This window comes from Oryzias latipes, chromosome 9 (genome assembly GCF_002234675.1).
Source record: "Oryzias latipes chromosome 9, ASM223467v1".
Taxonomy (NCBI): domain Eukaryota; kingdom Metazoa; phylum Chordata; class Actinopteri; order Beloniformes; family Adrianichthyidae; genus Oryzias; species Oryzias latipes.
This window is the reverse complement of record NC_019867.2, coordinates 18,156,814-18,177,499: the sequence shown is the minus strand read 5'-3', so window position 1 is coordinate 18,177,499 and position 20,686 is coordinate 18,156,814. Positions and strand designations below refer to the sequence as shown.

Genomic DNA, 20,686 nt, shown 5'->3' with positions numbered 1-20,686 from the left:
AAAGATGGAAGGAGTATTTTGAGGAGCTGATGAACGAGGAAAATGACAGGGAAAGAAGGGAGGAAGATGTGTTTGTTGTGGAGCAGGAAGTAGCAGAGATTGGAAAGGATGAGGTTAGGAAGTCTCTGAAAAGGATGAAGAGCGGAAAGGCCGTTGGTCCTGATGACCTACCTGTGGAGGTATGGAAGTGCTTAGGAGAGACAGCAGTGGAATTTCTAACGAGTTTGTTCTATAGCAGGGGTCGGGAACCTTTTTGGCCAAGAGAGCCATAAATGCCACATATTTTGAAATGTAATTTCGAAAGAGCCATACAATAATGTAGTGTCCCTTCCCCACACTGAGGCACGGAGACTTAACCTCTTTTAAAGTTCTTTATTCCGATTACTGCAGACCGCAACAAACGCCGTTCAATTAATTCAGCAACTCCTGAATCTCTCCCGCCGACACGAGAGCGCTTCTCCCAACTTTATATTCCCCTGCTCCCGCTGCAGCCCTCCCATTTCCCTTATTCGGCCCATAGCTGAACCCCATTGGTCCAAACTACCTAACAACAGGCTGAGCGACAGAACTGAGGGCCAATCAGATCTCTGCTTGACGCGTTCAATGAACTCCAGAACTTTTAACGCGGCCCAACAGCCATCCAACTCAGTCCGCGACAATTTGTTTAAAACTAAATATACAAATGAATGTGTGCATTTGATTTAATTTCAACATTTTTAAAGTACAATAAGTCTGTGGATTCTTTTTAATAACATTGTTATTCTGTTGCTAATAAATGATGAGTATTTCTCGTGGTAGTTTTGCTGATGGTCTAGTCTGGTTGATATACGTGGTGAGTTTCTGCTTCGTTCAGGCGTTGAGACTTTAAACGTGATCGTAGGTCTGAATGTTCTGTAGATGTGACAAAGACTGCTCACATGCAGACGGGGAGCCAAACACACACTCACACGCTGCAGTGAGTGACGGGAAGCGGGTTTTACGTTTTTACAATCCCTGCGCGATTCACCTGCTGCCGGTCCCCACAACCCCTCAGCCCCACCCTCTGCTTTCTCCCTCACACATCCCGTCCCCGCATCTGCGCGCTCTTTCTCAGAGACGGGAGCGCGCAGTTTTAGGCACGTCAATTCACAGGTTTCCAGCTGGTACAAACTCTGTGAAATAATAGATAATAGTAACTGATAGCGCTGGCGCAGATTTCTCTCTCTAAGCACTGCTACTACTCCGCGCCTCTGGCATCGCATCGCGCCCGAGGAGGACTGGTCTAATGAAAAAAAAAAAAAACTATAATTAAAGATTTGTCTGCGAGCCACATGTGACCATCAAAAGAGCCATATATGGCTCGCGAGCCATAGGTTCCCGACCCCTGTTCTATAGGATTCTAGAGAGTGAGAAGATGCCTGAGGAATGGAGGAGAAGCGTTCTGGTTCCGATCTTTAAGAACAAGGGTGACACGCAGAACTGCAGCAACTATAGAGGAATAAAGTTGATGAGCCACACAATGAAGCTCAGGGGTTGACATAGCCCAGAAATTTGCACTGGCCCACAGGGCCAGTAGTTTTTGAAACTTACTGGCCCTGCCTGAAAGTTACTGGCCCGACACCGCGCATAGCGGGACCCGCCGCTCCGCAGGTGCTTGCAACTTTAGGGGGGTCCGGGGGCATGCCCCCCCGGAAACTTTTAATATGGTGCAATTTGGTGCATTCTGGTGACATCACTTATTTCTACACTTTTCAATGACTGAAAATAGACCATATCAAACTTAAATCTGCTCTAGTCTGTTTCAGATGTTTTGAGAGAGCGCTGCAGTGTAGTAGGTAACACTAGTTCAGAAGTTTTCATGGTGCTTTTAACGGCAAATATCGCAATAAATCATAAACCTTAAATGTGTTAAAACAATCTAATGGCAGCTTGAACCATTTAACGAATCAAATAAATCCCTTAATGCATTTGACCAATCAGATGGAGCCCTGTTATGTTAGATGTTTGTAACCTATGTCAACGTGGGTCATTTGGAGTATAATTTTTAAACTGGGAATGGTTATTTGGTTATTTTGCTGTTTGTTTATATACCGCAAATTATATCGTTATCGCAATTTTAATCTCTGATATCGCATATCGCGAGTTTTCCTCATATTGTGCAGGTCTAACTGAGATCATTCAGCTAACTAGAAATACTTACTGCTTACAGTGTTGTAAAGAAAAACAAAATTAAGTAGTTTAACATTCTACTGCATTTGAGTCTGAGATTCAGGTATTTGGAGTTGCCTTTGATTCTTTGACATTCAGCTTAAAGCTTAGTGGATACAGTTTCATCTTCAATGCATTCATTAAATATCTTGCTGTCCATACTACTAATTATACCCACTACTCCATCCAACATATTCCTATCTATTCCTGCCATGTCTTCCACATCTCTGACATGCTTCAGTCTCTCTTCAGTGACGGTGTCGGATTTATAATCAAATGTAATAATAACCCACTGGCTTGTGCCTTCGTTGTTGCTGTTTAACATTGTTTTGTATTGAATTGTTACATTCAATAAAGTTTGAAAAAAAAAAGTAGTGAGCGCGTGCCGCGTGGTGCTCGGCAGTGAATGCCGCGCGCGAGCAGGCGGGAGAGAAGGAGAAGTGATCAAAGGTTTCCCATAGAAACCCTTGAAGTCTGAACACAGGACTAGCAGAAAAACTAAATTATGAAGACGAGGTAAATCTACACGTTTTCGCAAAATTTACTTTATTGAAAAAGGTGAAGAATATATAAACCGTTAGATATTTTAGTGGCCCGAGCGGACAAGTGAAAAGTAAAGTCTTGTGGTCCGCACTGCTCGAAAAACAGGACCGGGCCAGCGGACAAATGGCTATGTCGAGCCCTGAAGCTGTGGGAAAGAGTGGTGGAAGCCAGGCTTAGGAAGAAGGTGGAGATTTGTGAGCAGCAGTATGGTTGCATGCCCCTTAAGAGCACCACTGATGCCATTTCTGCTTTGAGAATGTTGATGGAAAAGTACAGAGATGGTCAGAAGGAGCTGCATTGTGTGTTCGTAGATTTAGAGAAGGCGTATGACAGGGGGCCAAGGGAAGAGCTGTGGTACTGTATGAGGTCGTCTGGAGTGGCAGACAAGTATGTCAGAGTAGTTCAGGACATGTATGAGAGAAGTATGACGGTGGTGAGATGTGCTGTAGGTCAGACAGAGGAGTTCAAGGTGGAGGTGGGACTACACCAAGGATCCGCTTTGAGTCCCTTTTTGTTTGCTATGCTGATGGACAGGCTGACAGACGAGGTAAGACAGGAATCTCCCTGGACAATGATGTTTGCGGATGACATTGTAATTTGCTGTGAGAGTAGAGAGCAGGTGGAGGAACAGCTAGAGAGGTGGAGGTTTGCTCTGGAAAGAAGAGGCATGAAGGTCAGTCGTAGTAAGACAGAATACATGTGTCTGAACGAGAGGGATCAAGGTAGAAGCGTTAGGTTACAGGGGGCTGAAGTGGAGAAGGTGCAGGAGTTTAAGTACTTGGGGTCAACAGTTCAGTGTGATGGGGAGTGTGGAAAAGAGGTGAAGAGGCGAGTGCAGGCAGGTTGGAGCGGTTGGAGGAAAGTGTCAGGAGTATTGTGTGACAGAAGAGTACCAGCAAGACTCAAAGGAAAGGTGTACAAGACAGTGGTGAGACCAGCTCTGCTCTATGGGTTAGAGATGGTAGCAGTGAGACAGAGACAAGAGGCTGATATGGAGGTAGCGGAGATGAAGATGTTGAGGTTCTCCTTAGGAGTGACCAGGTTAGACAGGATAAGGAATGAGTACATCAGAGGGACGGCTCATGTTGCCTGTGTTAGCGACAAAGTCAGAGACGCCAGACTGAGATGGTTTGGACATGTTCAGAGGAGGGACAGTGGATATATTGGTAGAAGGATGTTGGAGATGGAGCTGCCTGGCAGGAGGGCAAGAGGACGGCCAAAGAGGAGATATATGGATGTCTTAACAGAGGACATGAAGTTGGCTAATGTTAGGGTAGAAGATGTCCATGATAGAGTGAGGTGGAAAACGATGATTCGCTGTGGCGACCCCTGATGGGAAAAGTCGAAAGAGAAAGAAGAAGAAGACAACTATGTGATAGAACAGATTTTTTTCCAACCACTGAGCCGCTGTCACCGGCGCCCCCACGTTAAATTTGCGCACCGCGCAATTGCCTATTACCTGAGCCTAAAACCGCCACCACCGCGCGCCCCCCCTGGCATCGCTTAGGGCGCGCCCCACTATTTGAGAAGCACTGCCTTAAAGAAATATTCATTTTCCCACCGTGTTTGAAATCTTCTACATTCACTTGATATCTTGCGTTTCTTCGGTGCTGCCATTTCTGGTGACTCGTAAATATTCTTCTTTGCTTAATTTTGTTTAGTGGAGAAGCACATTTCTGTGACCGACTCCATCTAGTGTTGAAACTGAGAAGTGCAACAGAGTTGATCTCAAGCGCCATGGGCGGGCCATATTCAATTATATTTTCAAAATTTGCTGCGGGCCAATAAAAGCAGACCCCCGGGCCGCAGTTTGCCCGCCGGCCGTGGTTTGGACGCCCCTGCTCTACACCCTTCTTATCATATCTTTTGTGTTATTTGATGAAGTTTGCAGCTGTTTTTGTAAATTCTATTGCACAGAGTGGACACTGTTAGATTTCTGTGTGATCTTAGCTGCTTCTGCAGAAATGGAATCTGAGCTTTCAGAGTCAATTATCTTTTACTGAAGATGAGATTAGTGTGGTCACAAAGAAGTGTAACACCGCATTTTCTTGGCCCTTTGCTGTTTCATACGACGGAGTATTAGGGCCACCAAAAAAAAAAACCCCGTAAAGCCGGCTATACTGAAAATAATCTGATTTTGAGTCATCAAAAGGTTCAGAATCTCGTAATTTTTAACCTATAATCTGGAAATAAAGCTTCACAAAAGGCTCATCATATTTCATCTTCAAGCTAGGCTCCGATAAACAGACAACTTCGGTGTTTTCTCCTTGTTAATCTACGACTTTTTTTCTCGTAAATTTAGGAGATAAAAAGTCGTAAATTTATGAAATAAAAACTCGTAAATTTATGACTTTTTATCTCCTAAATTTACGAGATAAAATCTCGTAATTTTACCTTTTTTTAGTTTTTGTTTTTTTGGTGGCCCTAAAACTCTGTCATAGTTTCAAGCAGTTTCTGTGATAAACATTTGTGTGTGTGTTGTGTTTTTTTTTCTCATCATGATTCCTCCCCTCCTCAGGTCAGTCAGACTCCCGCTACATTCGCGTGGAGACCTGCATGTTCATGGTCAAACTGCCCCAGTACACCTCTCTGGATGTGATGCTGGAGAAGCTACGCTATGCCATCCACTACCGCGAGGACCCTCTGAGTGGTTAAGAAGAGCTGATGACCCATCATTCCCGTGTATATCTTACTTTTGACTCCTCCCCTTTAAAACCTCTGGCTCTGCTGCACCAACAAGCCTGAGTTACAAAAGATATTATTTGTTTTTTCCCTACAGATTTTTATTGCATTTAATCCAAAATTTAAATTCCATGAATAGAGAATTCAGGGAAGATGATCTAGATCAGCACTGACTTTTCTGCAAAGATTGATGCCGGTTTGCACTGAATATGAAGACTGAAGTGAAAGCAACTGTCACAGGTTTTTTTTCTTTGCCTTCTTTTTTCTTTATCCATGCCTTTGCTGCAAGGGTCTTTACTGAGAGTGTTATCCTGGCTATATGTGAGATGAAAAAGCAAAATGATTGTCATCACATAACTTGACATTGGAGGGTGAGGTACAATTTCTTCCAGAAAAAGAGGAAACGTGTGGCTGCGCCTGTTTTTGAGCAGCTCCGAACAAAAAAAAGAAATGCTGTACAGGACAATATGTCGTTTTACAGCCTGTTTGAAAACACATCCTGCTAATGGACAAATAACTTATGCCTAAAAGTACATTTTATTAGGGGTGTCAAAGAGAGGATATTCAAGGCATGTAAAAAAAAAACAAAAAAAAATTCATTGATTTTTTTTTTAGTTTTATTGAATCTTTTCTGTAATATCTGAGTTGGTGTGGCAGCAAAGGAGGGTTTTTCAGGTTCATCCAACCTGTCTGGTTTTTGAAGGCGATTTCATGAGCTGCTCTTACATTTAATTTGTGTGTGTGCGCGCGTGTGTGCTACTGAATGTGCAACAAGCCTGACTCCCCCCCTCACCAAGAAACATCACAGTGAAGACGTACACTGGGGAGAGGAGGCAGGTTATCCCAACTCCTGCCTTTTCTTTCAGAAACTGTCTTTTTCATGCTATCCATCGTTAATTCTGTAGCCTGTAAATAGACTTAAGTTATTTATGATGGCAGTTTATTTTTTAAATTTCATCTTGATTTATTATGCTCATTGTTAACAGAAAACAAACAACAAAAAAATGTTTTTTTTTTGTGAGTGACATCAGCCTTTTACTTGAATTGACAGCTGAATCAAAATTCTGCAGAGTGGATTGTAGAATCTGCTTGTGAGTTTTGCTTTTTGGTTCCGATTTTTTCTTCTTCTTTTTCAAGGGTGATAAGGCGCTGCTATCATGGATGCTCTCTCTTTGAGTCCCCCTCACCTTCATAGGAGGGGAATGGTATGTTATAAAATGGACATATTCCATACAAAAGAGGTGTTGCGATAAAATATGTGCTGTATATTTACTTGATATTTATTACAGTTATTTATGGTTGCATTAACTTAACTTCTTTTATTGTCTTTCCTCTGCACACCAGAAGCGTAACATATCTAAAATGAATTATACAGATGTAAAAGAAAAAAACTGAAATGGCATTCAAGATTTGTGTCATAATAAAGAAATGTCTTCATGTACAAACATGGTTTGGATGATCATGTCTCCTCCTCTTTCTGTGTTTTCCCTCCTAAAACGTGGATCCGTTTTTTTTCCTGTTCTTGGAAACCACTCTCTTGGCTCCTTGGTTGCCAAGTTCATGCATCATTATGAGCTCTCTTTGTGCGTTTTTACGCAATACCCTGCTTTGATTACGTCACCGCTGACGGTAAACCAGAGAGCCACACCCCTGATGGTAAACCAGAGAGCAGCTGGTGCTGGGACAAACGGGTTCTGGCTGGATCCATTGTGCTCGTCTATTACTTCAGTTCTTTTATGTACACTAGTCAGTGGAAAGCAATGTGCAGTGGACAGGCATAAATACCAGCTCATGAGGTAAACAAAAGAGACTTGTTTTTAATGAATGATGCCATACGAGCTTTTTTGTTGATGCCCCGTTATCCCAGTTCTGTAGAGAGTGAGTCAAAAATTCAAAAACAGAACCTGAAGCATCAGTAGATGGTCTCTCTCCAGCAGGTTGACTCATCAGTTTTGGAAGAACCAGCTTAGAACCTGCAAACATCCTCTGTGTCTGACATCAGACTCTTTGCTCAGTTAAAACGATTCCCTCCTTCTATCAAGTAGAAACAGGATGAGTAGTGCTGGGAAATGATGTGGGCCATCTTAATACCTTAAATCCATGAACACACAAATCTAACAAGACTCTGGTCACAGTGGTAATCTGAGTAACTTGGAACACACAACAATACATGTTGATGGTTAAACACTTTCAAATTAGGATTAAAAGACACCTCTGCTCAATTATTTTGCTATGCAATAGTGCTGAATCAAATGCTTTAAGCTATTTCTCTTCTCTGGATTATGAATGTGTCATTTTAAAATAAGAGCCCTGTTTTACAGTTTGTTTTGAATCATTTCAAAAAGGAAATTAATTTGTTAAGCTTCTCGGGTTTTTTTTCTGGCTTTGTGCAAAGATATAGGTCTAACCTGATAAATATACAGCTGACCTAAAAGGACTTTATTCACACTGTGTAATGTGTCTTCATTATAAGCATATAGGCAGACAAAACAAAGAGGCCATAATTAAAGGAAGACAACTATAATTTATTGATATTTTTAAATGCAGAAAATATGAAAACTGGAAATCACTGATATAGCATTTTTACTAAGCTGGCTGATTAAGATCAAATACAAAATCAACTGGTTTAATTTGACATTTCTCAGATTCAGACCAACTTAATTTACCATCACTCTTCTTTTTCCACATTATTTTTTAAATAAAACATTTTTCTAGCAGTGTTCATCGGTCTCAGTGCATATACTGAGTTGGGTTCAGAATAATCTCCGGAGCACATCAATAGAGAGAGGAAAAAAGGGTCGGAAAGATCCAGTTACATCATTCCAAGTTTTTTCTTCAGCTTCCTCAACTCTTCCATGCTGATGTTGTTGCCGCCGCACACCACAACCACCACTGGACCCAGCTCCTCCGCCAGCTTGCCCTCACTCTGCAGCTTTCTGATGATGTGGCTGTACACGGCTGACAGGGCAGCACCGCAGGCCGGCTCCACCAGGATCTTCTCATCATCTGCAGAAAAAAGTTCACTTGCAGAGATCAGATGTGACATCTCAGCTTTTTTGCTGATCTAGAGCTGTACCTACTTACCTACAAAGTGATCTACGGCTCTCACAGCCTCTTGGTCTGAGACGACCTCAGAGAAGACTGTGTGCTCGCCCACCAGTTTCATAGTCTGTGCAGACACCCTGAAAATACCCAACGTGGTGGCAACACTGCAGAGCAGAGCAGAGGTCATCCCCACGTGAACAAGTGCTGGTTTTCTTAAGGTTGTGTTCAGTACCTTGTAATCGCAGGTAAGGTCACAGGTTTCCCAGCCTTCATGGCAGCATTGAGGGAGTGTGCTCCATATGTTTCTACGGCTACAATGGGGACATCAGCCCAGTTGACGCGACGCAGCCCCTCCACCACTCCATTCAGCAGACCTCCGCCTCCCACTGACACGACGATTGCCCCAGGCTTCTCCTCGAGGTCAACCGCCAATTCCATCACCAGAGACGAGTGGCCTTCCCTGGGCAAAAACCAATCCAAATTCACTCCATAGGGTTGTCGTGCTACATCAGGAGTTTTCCCAGGATCATTTTCACAGCAGGGAATGCATGTATTTATGTCTGACACTTTGTCACCTCCGTTACCTCGCTGATAACTTATCTGCCATCTCACCTCTACAATAGTCTATATATAGATCCAAACTGGATAACAAAAGAAGTTACAACCGATAGTAGCTGATTAGGCTTCTCTGAGGATTTGTGCTCAGTTATGTCAGCAGATGGTCTTACCAGATGAGAGGGTCATCAAAGGGGGAGATGAAGATCCAACCTGGGTTGTTTGCTACAAGTTGCATTCCAAAGTCAATACTTTCATTCATATCCTAAAAAGAAAAGTTTTCAATTGATCAAAATTTAAGATTTGATTTTTTTCCTTGATTAGAGGGGAAGGTAATATCTTTTTCTGTTTACCGTAAATGTTACCAATTTTCTAATAAAAGGAGTTATTAACCTTTCCACTAATAATAACCGTTGCTCCTTCGTCCTTCAGCCTCTCCACAGTTGAGTCTGGTGTGACACTTGGAACTACTATGGTAGCAGGGACCCCAAGTTGGCGTGCCGAGTAAGCAGCTGCCATACCTGCATTTCCTCCTGTTGATGCCCATGTTCTGAAGTTACACATATGCACAACCCAGCACGGCCAAGCAACCGTGTTAATTGTTTTTATTTTTTCAACATATTACCCGAAGAGCAGACAAATCGCTCACATCCTCGCTCCGCCCACTACAAGGACAGCCAAGAGAAACAGTCAGCACAGGTCCCAACCAGCATGATCTTTCAAAAACGGAGCTCCACTCACAGTTTTGCAAAAGTGACCAATGCCTCTGATCTTGAAGGATCCTGTTGGCTGAGAGGACTCCAGCTTGATATACACAGAGGTCCCAGCCAGCTTGGTCAGAGCGAGGCTCTGCCTCACTGGAGTGGCCACGTGAAGAGGCTTTTGGGTCTTCATCTCACTGATGGAACACAGACATTGAATTACAAACATCCGTACAAAGCTCCAGAGGAAATTATTTTAACTTGATGAGGTTCTTCTTGATGCTCATCCCAACATCTGTCCATAGATATTCAAGTTCAGCTTACCTGGAACAGGTGCAGCAAGAAGAATCTGGTAGATTTTGATGCTTGTGATGCCCCTTAACTGATGTGAAATCCCTTTATACCTGCTTTGTTGTGGGCTTGGCACAGGAAGCACATCTCCAGACCAATCAGCTTCAGGCTTTCTGTCAGCTGACCCCGCCCACTGAGTGTTTAGATGGGGGTCCGAAGATCATTCCCTTTTGTCTTTTATTCCATTTCATCAGACTTTAAACTATGGATACTCCATCTAGTCTAAACTTGTGCTTTAACTATGTGCTGTAAACAAAAATGAGGACTACAAACACTGACTCAGCACATTTAGGAGACATTTCATGAAATCAGTTCATACATACAAGCCCAACTTTGACTTTTTTTTAAATCTTTTTGTTCATTTTCATTATCTATTTCTCCACAGATGGTTTCGTGTCAAAACAGCTAGATGATCTGATTTTGTTGTCATGTCATGTTATTTATTTATAAAAAGTGTTTTTGATTGGTCAGTTATAGTTTTTTTCAGTTGAAGTAAAGATTACTTCCTGTAGAGAAGTCACATGATTCGTTAACCACAAAAAGGCTCTATTGATTCCCCTAGAACTCTAAAGACTGTTATTTTTTTAACAGCATTTAAATAAATAAATAAAAGCTTTGTGAGCCACCTTCTCTTTAATCTGTTTGTCTTAAGCTACACAACCTAAATTTGCTGTTTTCAAACATTCCTTTGTGGCTTCTCTGTCTATGATTAAAAAAAAAAAAACACGTTGTCACTGTCATGGCTAGTAGGCGTAGCGACTCAGGTACTGGAACCCGGAAGGAGACTCGGCAGGCAGTGAGGTGAGTAATAATGACGTTTAATAAGATAGTCAGGATATTGTTGAGTTCCAGAATCTTTCCAGGTAGCCCAAGGTGTGGTTGAAGGGTCTTGCTGGCAGCAACCGCGTGATCCGAGATGGAGCCAGAGATCGTCAGGGTGAGACGGCCAGAGATGAACCGTAACCGGGTAAGTTCCACAGGAAGGCGAGGTCCTGGAGTGAATGCAAAGACAAAGCTATCAGTTGAGAGCATGAGACAGGCAAGGGCTAGAATCAAGGAGAGGCCAGGAGATGCACCGTAGGAGTACAACGAACTAGCGTCGGTTACAGGTCCGTGGTCTCCTTAAGAGTCTGCCGGCTGATGAGGATGAGGAGGCGCAGCTGGAGGCATCAGGTGGTGGAGCTGATGAGGAGGAGTGATTTGCCGGGGGCACCGTGACAGTACCCCCCCCCCCCCACACGACAGCCTCCAGGGGGAAGTCGTTGATGAGAGAGGGGTCCAATATGAGGGAGCGAGATACCCACGACCGTTCCTCTGGGCCGTAGCCCTCCCAATCCACCAGATATAGAAAACCGCGACCCCGGCGCCGTACGTCCAGAATTCGGCTAGCAGTAAAGGCCGGGGCGCCATCGATGAGCCGGGCGGGTGGTGGGGAAGCAGACGGCGGGCAAAGGGAGCTTTGGCGGAAGGGCTTGATTTGGGACACATGGAACGAAGGATGGATCTTGAGGGCAGCAGGTAACTTGAGGCTGACACAGTTGGGGTTGACGATACGGTCGATGGTAAAGGGCCCAATGTAGCGGGGAGCCAACTTACAGGACGTAGCTTGGAGAGGAATGTTCTTAGATGAGAGCCACACCTGTTGCCCTGGCTGGTAAGAGGGACTCACCACCCTGTGGCGATTCGCGATCTGGCAGTTGCTCTCCTTAGTACGAAGGAGAGCAGCCCGAGCCTGGCGCCAAACATCCTGGCAGCGCTGGAGATGGAGCTGTACGGAGGGCACTGCCAGATCGAGCTCCTGGGTGGGAAACAAGGGTGGTGAATAGCCCAATGATGCCTCAAAAGGTGTCATACCCGTAGCTGCTGAAGGATGGTTGTTGTGAGCGTATTCCACCCATACGAGGAAATCCGACCAGTCCCCCTGGTTCTGGGCCACCAGACAGCGTAGGGAAGCCTCAAGCTCCTGATTGGCCCTTTCGGCCTGACCGATAGATTGGGGATGATACCCCGACGAGAGGCTGATGGAGGCTCCGAGGGCGGAGCAAAAAGCCTTCCAGACTTGGGATGTGAATTGTGGACCTCGGTCAGAAACAATGTCGGATGGTATGCCATGATGACGAAAAACATGATTAATCAGGATATTGGCTGTTTCGGTGGCTGTGGGCAGTTGAGAGAGAGGGATGAAATGAGCAGCTTTAGAAAAACGGTCAATGATGGTGAAAACAACCGTAAAACCCTGAGAGGGAGGCAGTCCAGTGACGAAATCAACGGCGATGTGGGACCAGGGTCGACTAGGTGTAGATGGAGGATGGAGATGACCAGCAGGAGGTGAGTTGGATGACTTGGCCCTGGCACAGGTGGTACAGGCAGCGACGTATTCGCGTACGTCGTCCTCCATGGAAGGCCAGTAGAATCGACGCTTTCAAAGCAGGAGGGTGCCGCGAACGCAACTGTGGCACCCGATTTTAGACGAGTGGCCCCAGGTGATGACGTCCGATCTGAGTCTATCGGGAACAAACAGGGTACCAGGTGGACAGTCAATAGTATCAGGTTTCTCACCTTGGGCCTGTTGTACTCTCACTTCAATGTCCCACGTGAGGTTGCCCACAAATAGAGAGTCCGGAATGATGGGTGGTGTAGCAAATCCGTCAGTGGTGCTGTATTTCCGAGACAGGGCATCAGGTTTTCCGTTCTTGCTGCCTGGACGATAGGTGATGGTAAAACAAAATCTGTCGAAAAACAGACACCAACGGGCCTGTCTGGAGTTGAGTCTCTTGGCTGAACGTAGGTAGGCCAGGTTTTTATGGTCAGTCCACACAATAAACGGTTGTTCTGCCCCCTCCAACCAATGTCTCTATTCCCCTAGTGCAAGCTTGATGGCCAGTAGTTCTCTATTGCCGACGTCGTAATTACGTTCTGCAGGGCTGAGTTTTCTTGAAAAGAAGGCACAGGGTTTAGGTTTGCCAGATGGTGATTCACGCTGGGATAATACGGCTCCTACCCCAGAGTCTGAGGCATCAACTTCAACAATAAATTGTTTGTGAATATCGGGTTGTATGAGAATGGGAGCTGAAGTAAACAGTTTTTTAAGGTTTTGGAAAGCCGAGTCGGCGGCTGGGTTCCAAACATAGGGGACCTTGACAGAAGTAAGTTGGGTGAGTGGGGCTGCGATACTACTGTAATTCCTTATGAATCTCCTATAGAAGTTGGCGAAACCCAAAAACTGTTATAGCTTTTTGCGAGATTGGGGAATTTCCCATTCAGAAACGGCTTGAAGTTTTGAAGGGTCTGGTTTGATCTGGCCAGCCTCGAGAATGTAACCCAAAAAAGCTACAGAATCAGCATGGAATTCACATTTCTCGGCTTTAACAAAAAGCTTGTTTTCCAATAAACGCTCGAGGACAAGCCGGAAGTGGTGACGATGTTCAGCGGGGTTGTTGGAGTAAATGAGAATATCATCCAGGTAGATGAAAACGAAACGGTTCAGAAAATCCCGCAGGACGTTGTTAACAAGACGCTGAAAAATGGCAGGGGCGTTAGTGAGGCCGAAGGGCATGACTAGGTATTCATAATGTCCGAGAGGGGTATTAAAGGCGGTCTTCCACTCGTCCCCCTTTCAAACCCTGACGAGATGCTATGCGTTGCGAAGGTCTAATTTTGAGAAAATATTGGCTCCCTGGACGGAATCAAAGACGGAGTTCATAAGGGGAAGGGAGTATTTATCCTTTACAGTTATCTGGTTTAGCTCACGGTAGTCAATACAGGGTCTGAGGGTCTTATTTTTTTTTCTCAACAAAGAAAAACCCCGCTCCAACAGGTGATGAAGATGGGCGGATGTGACAGAGAGAGAGAGCTTCCTGAATGTAACTCTCCATGGAGAGTTTCTCAGGTCCAGATAGATTAAATAACTTCCCTTTTGGAAGGGGGGCTCCACTGAGGAGTTCGATGCTGCAGTCATAAGGCCTATGAGGTGGTAGAGCACAGGCCTTTGACTTACTGAACACAGCTTTGAGATCAAGATAACGAGACAGAACTTTAGACAAATCAACATCCTCCTGTTCTGGGAATTTGACAGTGACCGAGGAGGGAAGAGCAGAATGTAAACAATTAGCCATGCAAAAAGTACTCCAGTTAACAACCCGAGACTTAGACCAGTCTATTTGGGAGTTATGTTGACGCAACCAGGAAAAACCTAAGATAACCGGGGTTTGAGGAGAGTTGGTGACAAAGAACTGATGGTACTCGCGGTGATTACCAGACGAAATAAGCTGGATAGGTTCCGTACGTTGAGTGATCTTAGAAAGTAATTTACCCCCCAAACTGGCGGCCTTAACAGGAGTGACTATGGTTTCAACCCGTAATTTGACTAACGAGATTAGAATCTATAAGGCTGTGTTCAGCTCCAAAATCAATTAGGGCGTTACATTCATGAGCTTGGTTTAGGGAGCTGGTTTAGCTTGTGCTGGTTTGCGGCGCCTTCCGTCCGTGAAACCAGGGTTCGACTCCGGGCTGCTCCCTGTTCCCTTCTCTACCTCTGTGCCGGTCCCAAGCCCGGTTTGAGAAGGTTGCGTCAGGCAGGGCATCCGGCGTAAAACATTGCCAAGTTTACCATGCGACTTGTTCGCTGTGGCGACCCCTGATGGGAGAAGCCGAAAGAGGAAGAAGATTCATGAACTTGGTTAAGACATGAAAACTTGACAGGCATGAACAGGAAAGGCTCAGTGGTCTTTTCCGACAGGTCCCCTCGCGACCTGTCACCTAGCGAGGGGTTCGGGAGTTTAAACGAACGGGACAGTGTGAGACAGTGTGGCTGGCATCTCCGCAATAAAAACATAAACCTTCGTTGCGGCGTTTAAGCCTTTCTTCGGGGGAGATTTTCGAATGTCCTATCTGCATGGGTTCGTCAGCGAAGGTGATAGGGGTGTCGGCGCCAGCGGCCGTAGGTCGGTGAACCAGAAAGGGACGATGAGGAACATCAGAAGGGGGTTGACTTGGAGTTAAACTCCGTTCTGCCTGACGCTCACGGAGCCGTATGTCAGAGCGGAGCGCGGCGGTCACAAGCTCTTCAAAATTATCAGCTTCGGGTTGGGTACATGAATGATCTTTGATTTTTTCGTTCAGGGATTGATAGAAGATACCCTTGAGAGCAATGTCCGGCCAACCCGCCTCAGCCGCCAAAATACGGAAGTCTATGATGTGATCACTCACCGCACGGTTACTCTGCTTGAGGCTGAGTAACCGCCGGGTAGCTTCTTCCTGTTTGCGTGGCTGGTCGAAAACGAGTCGAAATTCACCAATGAATTGGTCAAAAGGGAGATGAGAGAGTGGATTGGTGGCTAAAAAGGCCTGAGCCCACTCAAGAGCTTTACTGCGGAGTGAATTGACAACTAAGGAGATCTTGCGCTGATCAGAGTGATAATACCGGGGTGCTTGTTGAAAGAGTAGACGGCACTGTAATAGGAAACCGCCGCATGCTTCTACGTCACCGTAGAACGGTTCAGGCTGCGACCGGATGTTTTCCTCCGGGGAAGCGGAAGTGACGATGGTGAGGTCATCGGAAGCAGGGGGTGTAGCAGCGGCGGTGGAACTATAAGCTTGGCCCGTAACTCCGGCCAGAGTGTGCGTGATGTTGTCCAAACGACGGAATAACTCCTGTTGAGCAGTGGACATTTGTGAGAGGGCGTTGGACTGGCGATTGAGCAACATACCTTGTTGGGTGATGGCATGGCGGAGTCCTTCCGGGTCAGCTGAGTCGGGTGAAGGGCTAATTCGTTCTGTCATGGGTAGCAGGCGTAGCGACTCAGGTGCTGGAACCCGGAAGGAGACTCGGCAGGCAGTGAGGTGAGTAATAATGACGTTTGATAAGAAAGTCAGGATATTGTTGAGTTCCAGAATCTTTCCAGGTAGCCCAAGGTGTGGTTGAAGGGTCTTGCTGGCAGCAACCGCGTGATCTGAGATGGAGCCAGAGATCGTCAGGGTGAGACGGCCAGAGATGAACCGTAACCGGGTAAGTTCCACAGGAAGGCGAGGTCCTGGAGTGAATGCAAAGACAAAGCTATTAGTCGAGAGCATGAGACAGGCAAGGGCTAGAATCAAGGAGAGGCCAGGAGATGCACCGTAGGAGTACAACGAACTAGCGTCGGGTACAGGTCCGTGGTCTCCTTAAGAGTCTGCCGGCTGATGAGGATGAGGAGGCACAGCTGGAGGCATCAGGTGGAGCTGATGAGGAGGAGGGGTTTGCCGGAGGCACCGTGACAGTCACATTTTACTGCACACCACAATAATCTGTCTTTATTACAAATTTATTAAAAAAAATAAGATTCAACATTTCTACATACCTTAAAACTTGAAGCAAAGTTTATCATTAATAAATCACAATTATAATAATAATATTATTATAAATAATACTTATTTATGTATAAATTAATTTAACAAGAAAAATACAGAAATTAATAATTGGATGATTTGGGTACAATCATAAAATATTTAAATCCTAAATTCTTTGGCTTATTTTCCATTTAATTTACACCACATGGGTTTATTTCTGTTTTAGATCTAAAGCATCATGTTAGCAAAAATGACTATGTTTGTGCTGAATCCAACCCTCCTACTCTGATTTGCTTAAAAAAGGTCACATCACAAAAACCTTAGTCATCACCTTTGCACAGCATTATTGTTTACATTGTTTGATGCAGAAGTCTAATGGAAGATTTCTTAAACGATCCACTGCTAAGGATTTACACATGCAGAATATATTAACAATTCCAAAGCTGTTTGTGTTGATTTACCTTGTCTGCATGTCTGCAGTTATTATATTCAATTAAGCTGGCAATCTAAAACTAAGAATTATTTGGGGAAAAGCTGATTGTGGAGCAATATGAGCAAATTTATGTAACAAACTTAAAGAAATCTGGCTCCGTAAACAAAAATTATGAAGACACATTGTGAAAAAAGCATTTGTCAATTACTGACTCTGCAATTTGTGCCACTTACAAAGATGAGATCTCTGTAATGTTTCTTTATTTATACACTTCAACAGTGAGAGACAGAATGTAAATAAATGTAAATAACATTTTATGATTTTTAAGTATAATAAAAAATGGACAATGAAAAAGTTCAGCTCATTTGTTTGTAATATAACCCTGGTTTTCAGTGACAGGGGTTAAATATTTCCCGAAGGTCTTTACCAGATTGCTCACATGGCTACTATTTTGGTCCATCCTCCCATGCAGTTCTTCTAAAGAGCTCTGTCGCTGGGTGACACAGACTTTCAACTCCCTCCACAGATTCACTGTTGGATTGAGGTCTGGAGACTGGCTAGACCCGTTTAGAACCTTGAAATGGTTTTAACGTAGTTCCTTCGTTGTCCGGGTGGTCTGTTTGGGATTGTCGTCATGCTGGAAAATCCTGTCACTTTTTTATCGTTATTGCTCTCGCAGATGGAAAGAGGTTTTTAGCCCAAAATCTCTCAATACCGTTGCTTAATTAGCATCTTAAGCAATGTGTTTTTCTGTCAGTTGATGATGCTGATCGCAATGCTAGCAATTTTAGCCACATCAGCATAGCAAGCATAGTTAGCATAATTAGCATTTTAAGTAATGTGTTTTTTTGAGATAGTTGATAATGCTGATCGCAATGCTAGCAATTTTAGCCATATTAGCATAACTAGCACAGTTAGCATAATTAGCATGTGCAGCTTTGACTATCCTTGATCAAAGGTGGGCGGTGAGTTGGGCATGGAAGGCGGGTTGCGTCAGCGGGCCATACAACGTTAAAGTAAAAAAAAAAACGTTTTTTGGTTTTTCATTACAAAAGTTGTATTAATTTTTCAACTGAAAAATTCTTCCTCCTTGTTATTCATCATTTACTTTTCACTGAACTATGTCATTTTTAAATTATTGTTATCACAGACCTTACAGAGGTTATTATAAAACATATACTTGACTTTATTTCTCTCTTTGTTTTTGTTTTGTTCCATAGATTCTGACATTTGAAACCAAGAACCCAGTAGAACTTGCAGAGCGCCTTCGTGCAGTCTGCGGGAATCAGAGCAACGCATATGCCCGTCTGCTGGAGTACCGCCTCAATGCTCTGTGTGGCCTGTGGGGGGCGCAATGGCAGCTGGCTTTGGAGGAGCAGCAGAAACGGGAGGGAACCGGAAGGGCTGACGAGGAGACCTTAGCCTTGCTCAAAAGACAAGGTCTGCTCCAGCAACCCGAACAGGCTCCCTTCACTTCCCGCGTTGGCCTGCTGTTAGTCTTCCCCCTTCTTCAGTCCCAAACTCGCAGCGACCCGGCGCTCTGCGGGGTCACGGCTGAAGTCCTCCTGTCCTGCCTGCGGGATTGCCAGCCTCTCAGCCTCAGCAAAGAACCCTCCGACTGTCTCAATGGGCTGGAGGGACTCCTGTGCTCCTGGCTGGAAGATGGCGCTCAGGAGTCAGGCCAGCCTCACGGGCAGGGACGTTCACAGGCTCTCCACACACAGAGGCAGAGGGAAAATGCTGCTGCTGCTCTAGTGGCTCTTGCATGTGCCAGGTTGACATTCTATTCAAAGTTTCTTAGTTTTTTTTCTCTAGTATGTATTTCTTCTTTTTTACAGAACAAATTCATCCTTCTTAAAAGACCTACGCCGATCATTTTTTTAATCTATTGTAAAAGTTTCCCAGTGGTCTTTTAATCATGATTGTGCGGTTTTTACCCAAAATCCAAAAACCTGTGACGTTTTCTAGGACATAGTTTCTGCAGAGCGGCAAGAGTTCATCAGAAATTCATCTGAATTGTGGGCATGAGAGTTGGGGTGGAGCAACCCCGCCCCCCTTTCCCTCCCATGTTGCGGAGCAGAGAGCTTGTGGCCTGCCAAGCGTACCTTTTACGTCATGGATCAGCTCTTTTTCAACCAGCCTTTTTTTCCGTCTGATTCACAACAATTTAAATAAAAGATACTCAGAAACATTTTTAGCTTAATCTTTATGTTTGTTTTTCTATCATTAGAAAAAGGCAACAAGAATGCCAAAAATTCAGTTTTCATCAGAGCGTGTATTTAAAATACTGAAGAACCTTGTTGATCTCATTTACGAGAAATTTACGAGATTTTATCTCGTAGATTTATGAGATAAAACGTCGTTTTACTTTTTTTTTTTTGGTGGCCCTAAAACTCTGTCGTAAGTTAGGTCTCTTTTCACTGTGGTTTTACTTTTTCCACTTGTGGCTTGAAGCAGACGTTCTGGCTCTGTGCACAGAGTTTCGTTTTCATCTGAACTAACAGACTGATTGAAATATTGCTATTTTTCTCACAAACTCTAAAGTTTTTTCCCCTTTAATACAGAGGACTAGCATACATTTGATTATATTGGTGCCTGAACGTTTGTATTTACTAGTGACATCTGACCTTGACTTGTCCGAACCAGAACTGTCTCTGCCTTTTGTTCTGCCTCATTTGAGGGTTAGGGGTTAGAGTGCTCTTTGTTGTAAGGCTCTGTCCTGCTAACAGTGGCAGCTCATTAAAAAACAATGGACTTTACGCCCTGTGATCTCTCATGGTGGTGTTGTCTAGAAAACCTAAACATGAATGGGTTTTTTGTTTTACACTGACATTCTTTCCTTTTCGCTGTCACCCCCCCCCCCCCGCCCTTGTGATAAATGTTCAAATGAACATTCCAGTTTTTTTTAAAACTTTTTGTTTTGTTTTGTTTGCAAAAAGCAAGAATTTCAAATTTTTTCATTGGATTTGTTCAAGTCACAGTTGTCTCTGAAGCCAAATGATTTATTTGGTAAACTTCATTCAAAATTCGTTTATAAAGGTCTAATTTGACAATTAGAATGAATTAAAAGAAATGCCTTTTAATTTTCAAAATGTCACTGCATCAAATGACTCAAAACTAAAATGAAAAAGCAATACTTCAAAATGCTTTTTCATTTGATACTTAAAAACCGCTTATTCTGTTTCATAATTAAAATGAAAATGCAAAGAGGGGATTACATTTGCGTTGTCACATCCACCCTGCGAAAAGTGTCTCATAATTCAATTCCACTAAGCATTTCCAGAGGGGAGGCGGGGCGATGACGTCAGTGCTTTCTCCGTGTGTCCGGCTGCTAAGAGGCACAGACACACCAGGAGCAGTGGAGCTTTGTGTCAGCGGCAGGGGAGAGGGCTTTGTGACGTTTGTGCTCCCCTGATGATTGTACACAGCTTCTCGGGACAACGTAGCAGTATTTCGGCCTTCTGCGGTCCTGCTTCGGACGCACCGCGGTTCGTCGAAACTTTCCCCCGGACCGCCAAAGGCGGAGGTGCTGCTACGCAGACCTGAGAAACGAAACCATTAAATGAATTTGTGTTTCCAGTGATGTCCAGACAAAATAAAGGCTGATGTAATTCCCACATATTTACATCCAAGATAGTACAGTAATAAAAGGACGGATCCATGGCTGTGTTTCTCCAAAAGATGCGTGTTGGTGCAACCAGCAAACGTTTAGCATGGCGAAACCTGCTTCAGCTGTTGATGGGGCTCCAGCTGTCCTCGAACAACAAAATCAGCGCCACATGAACATGACAAAACCTTTTTTTTCAATTACTTTTACTATATTTTTTTGTGAAATTTTCTTTTCTTTTTTGTGTTCTAATAG

The 20,686-nt window shown here is 44.2% G+C and overlaps 2 protein-coding genes across 5 annotated transcripts in view; one reads left to right on the top strand and one right to left on the bottom strand.

Annotated features, from left to right (window-relative positions):
* Window positions 1-6,871, top strand: part of hectd4 (HECT domain E3 ubiquitin protein ligase 4) — a 47,968-nt gene extending 41,097 nt beyond the window's left edge. For all 4 annotated transcript variants that reach the window (XM_023958576.1, XM_023958574.1, XM_023958575.1 and 1 more), the window contains exon 76: window positions 5,249-6,871. In XM_023958576.1, the coding sequence (XP_023814344.1) occupies window positions 5,249-5,385 (137 nt within the window). In that variant the 3' untranslated portion in view covers window positions 5,386-6,871. The remainder of the gene's footprint in view (window positions 1-5,248) is intronic.
* A 1,045-nt stretch (window positions 6,872-7,916) lies between these two features.
* LOC111947912 (L-serine dehydratase/L-threonine deaminase-like) lies at window positions 7,917-10,125 on the bottom strand. Its single transcript, XM_023958578.1, has 8 exons — window positions 10,038-10,125; window positions 9,754-9,910; window positions 9,638-9,677; window positions 9,406-9,545; window positions 9,186-9,277; window positions 8,690-8,917; window positions 8,497-8,621; window positions 7,917-8,418 (listed from the first exon to the last, which is right to left on the bottom strand). The coding sequence occupies exons 2-8, from the start codon at window positions 9,904-9,906 to the stop codon at window positions 8,225-8,227; spliced, it is 972 nt and encodes a 323-aa protein (XP_023814346.1). The 5' UTR covers window positions 9,907-9,910; window positions 10,038-10,125; the 3' UTR covers window positions 7,917-8,224.
* Between the last annotated feature and the right edge of the window lie 10,561 nt (window positions 10,126-20,686).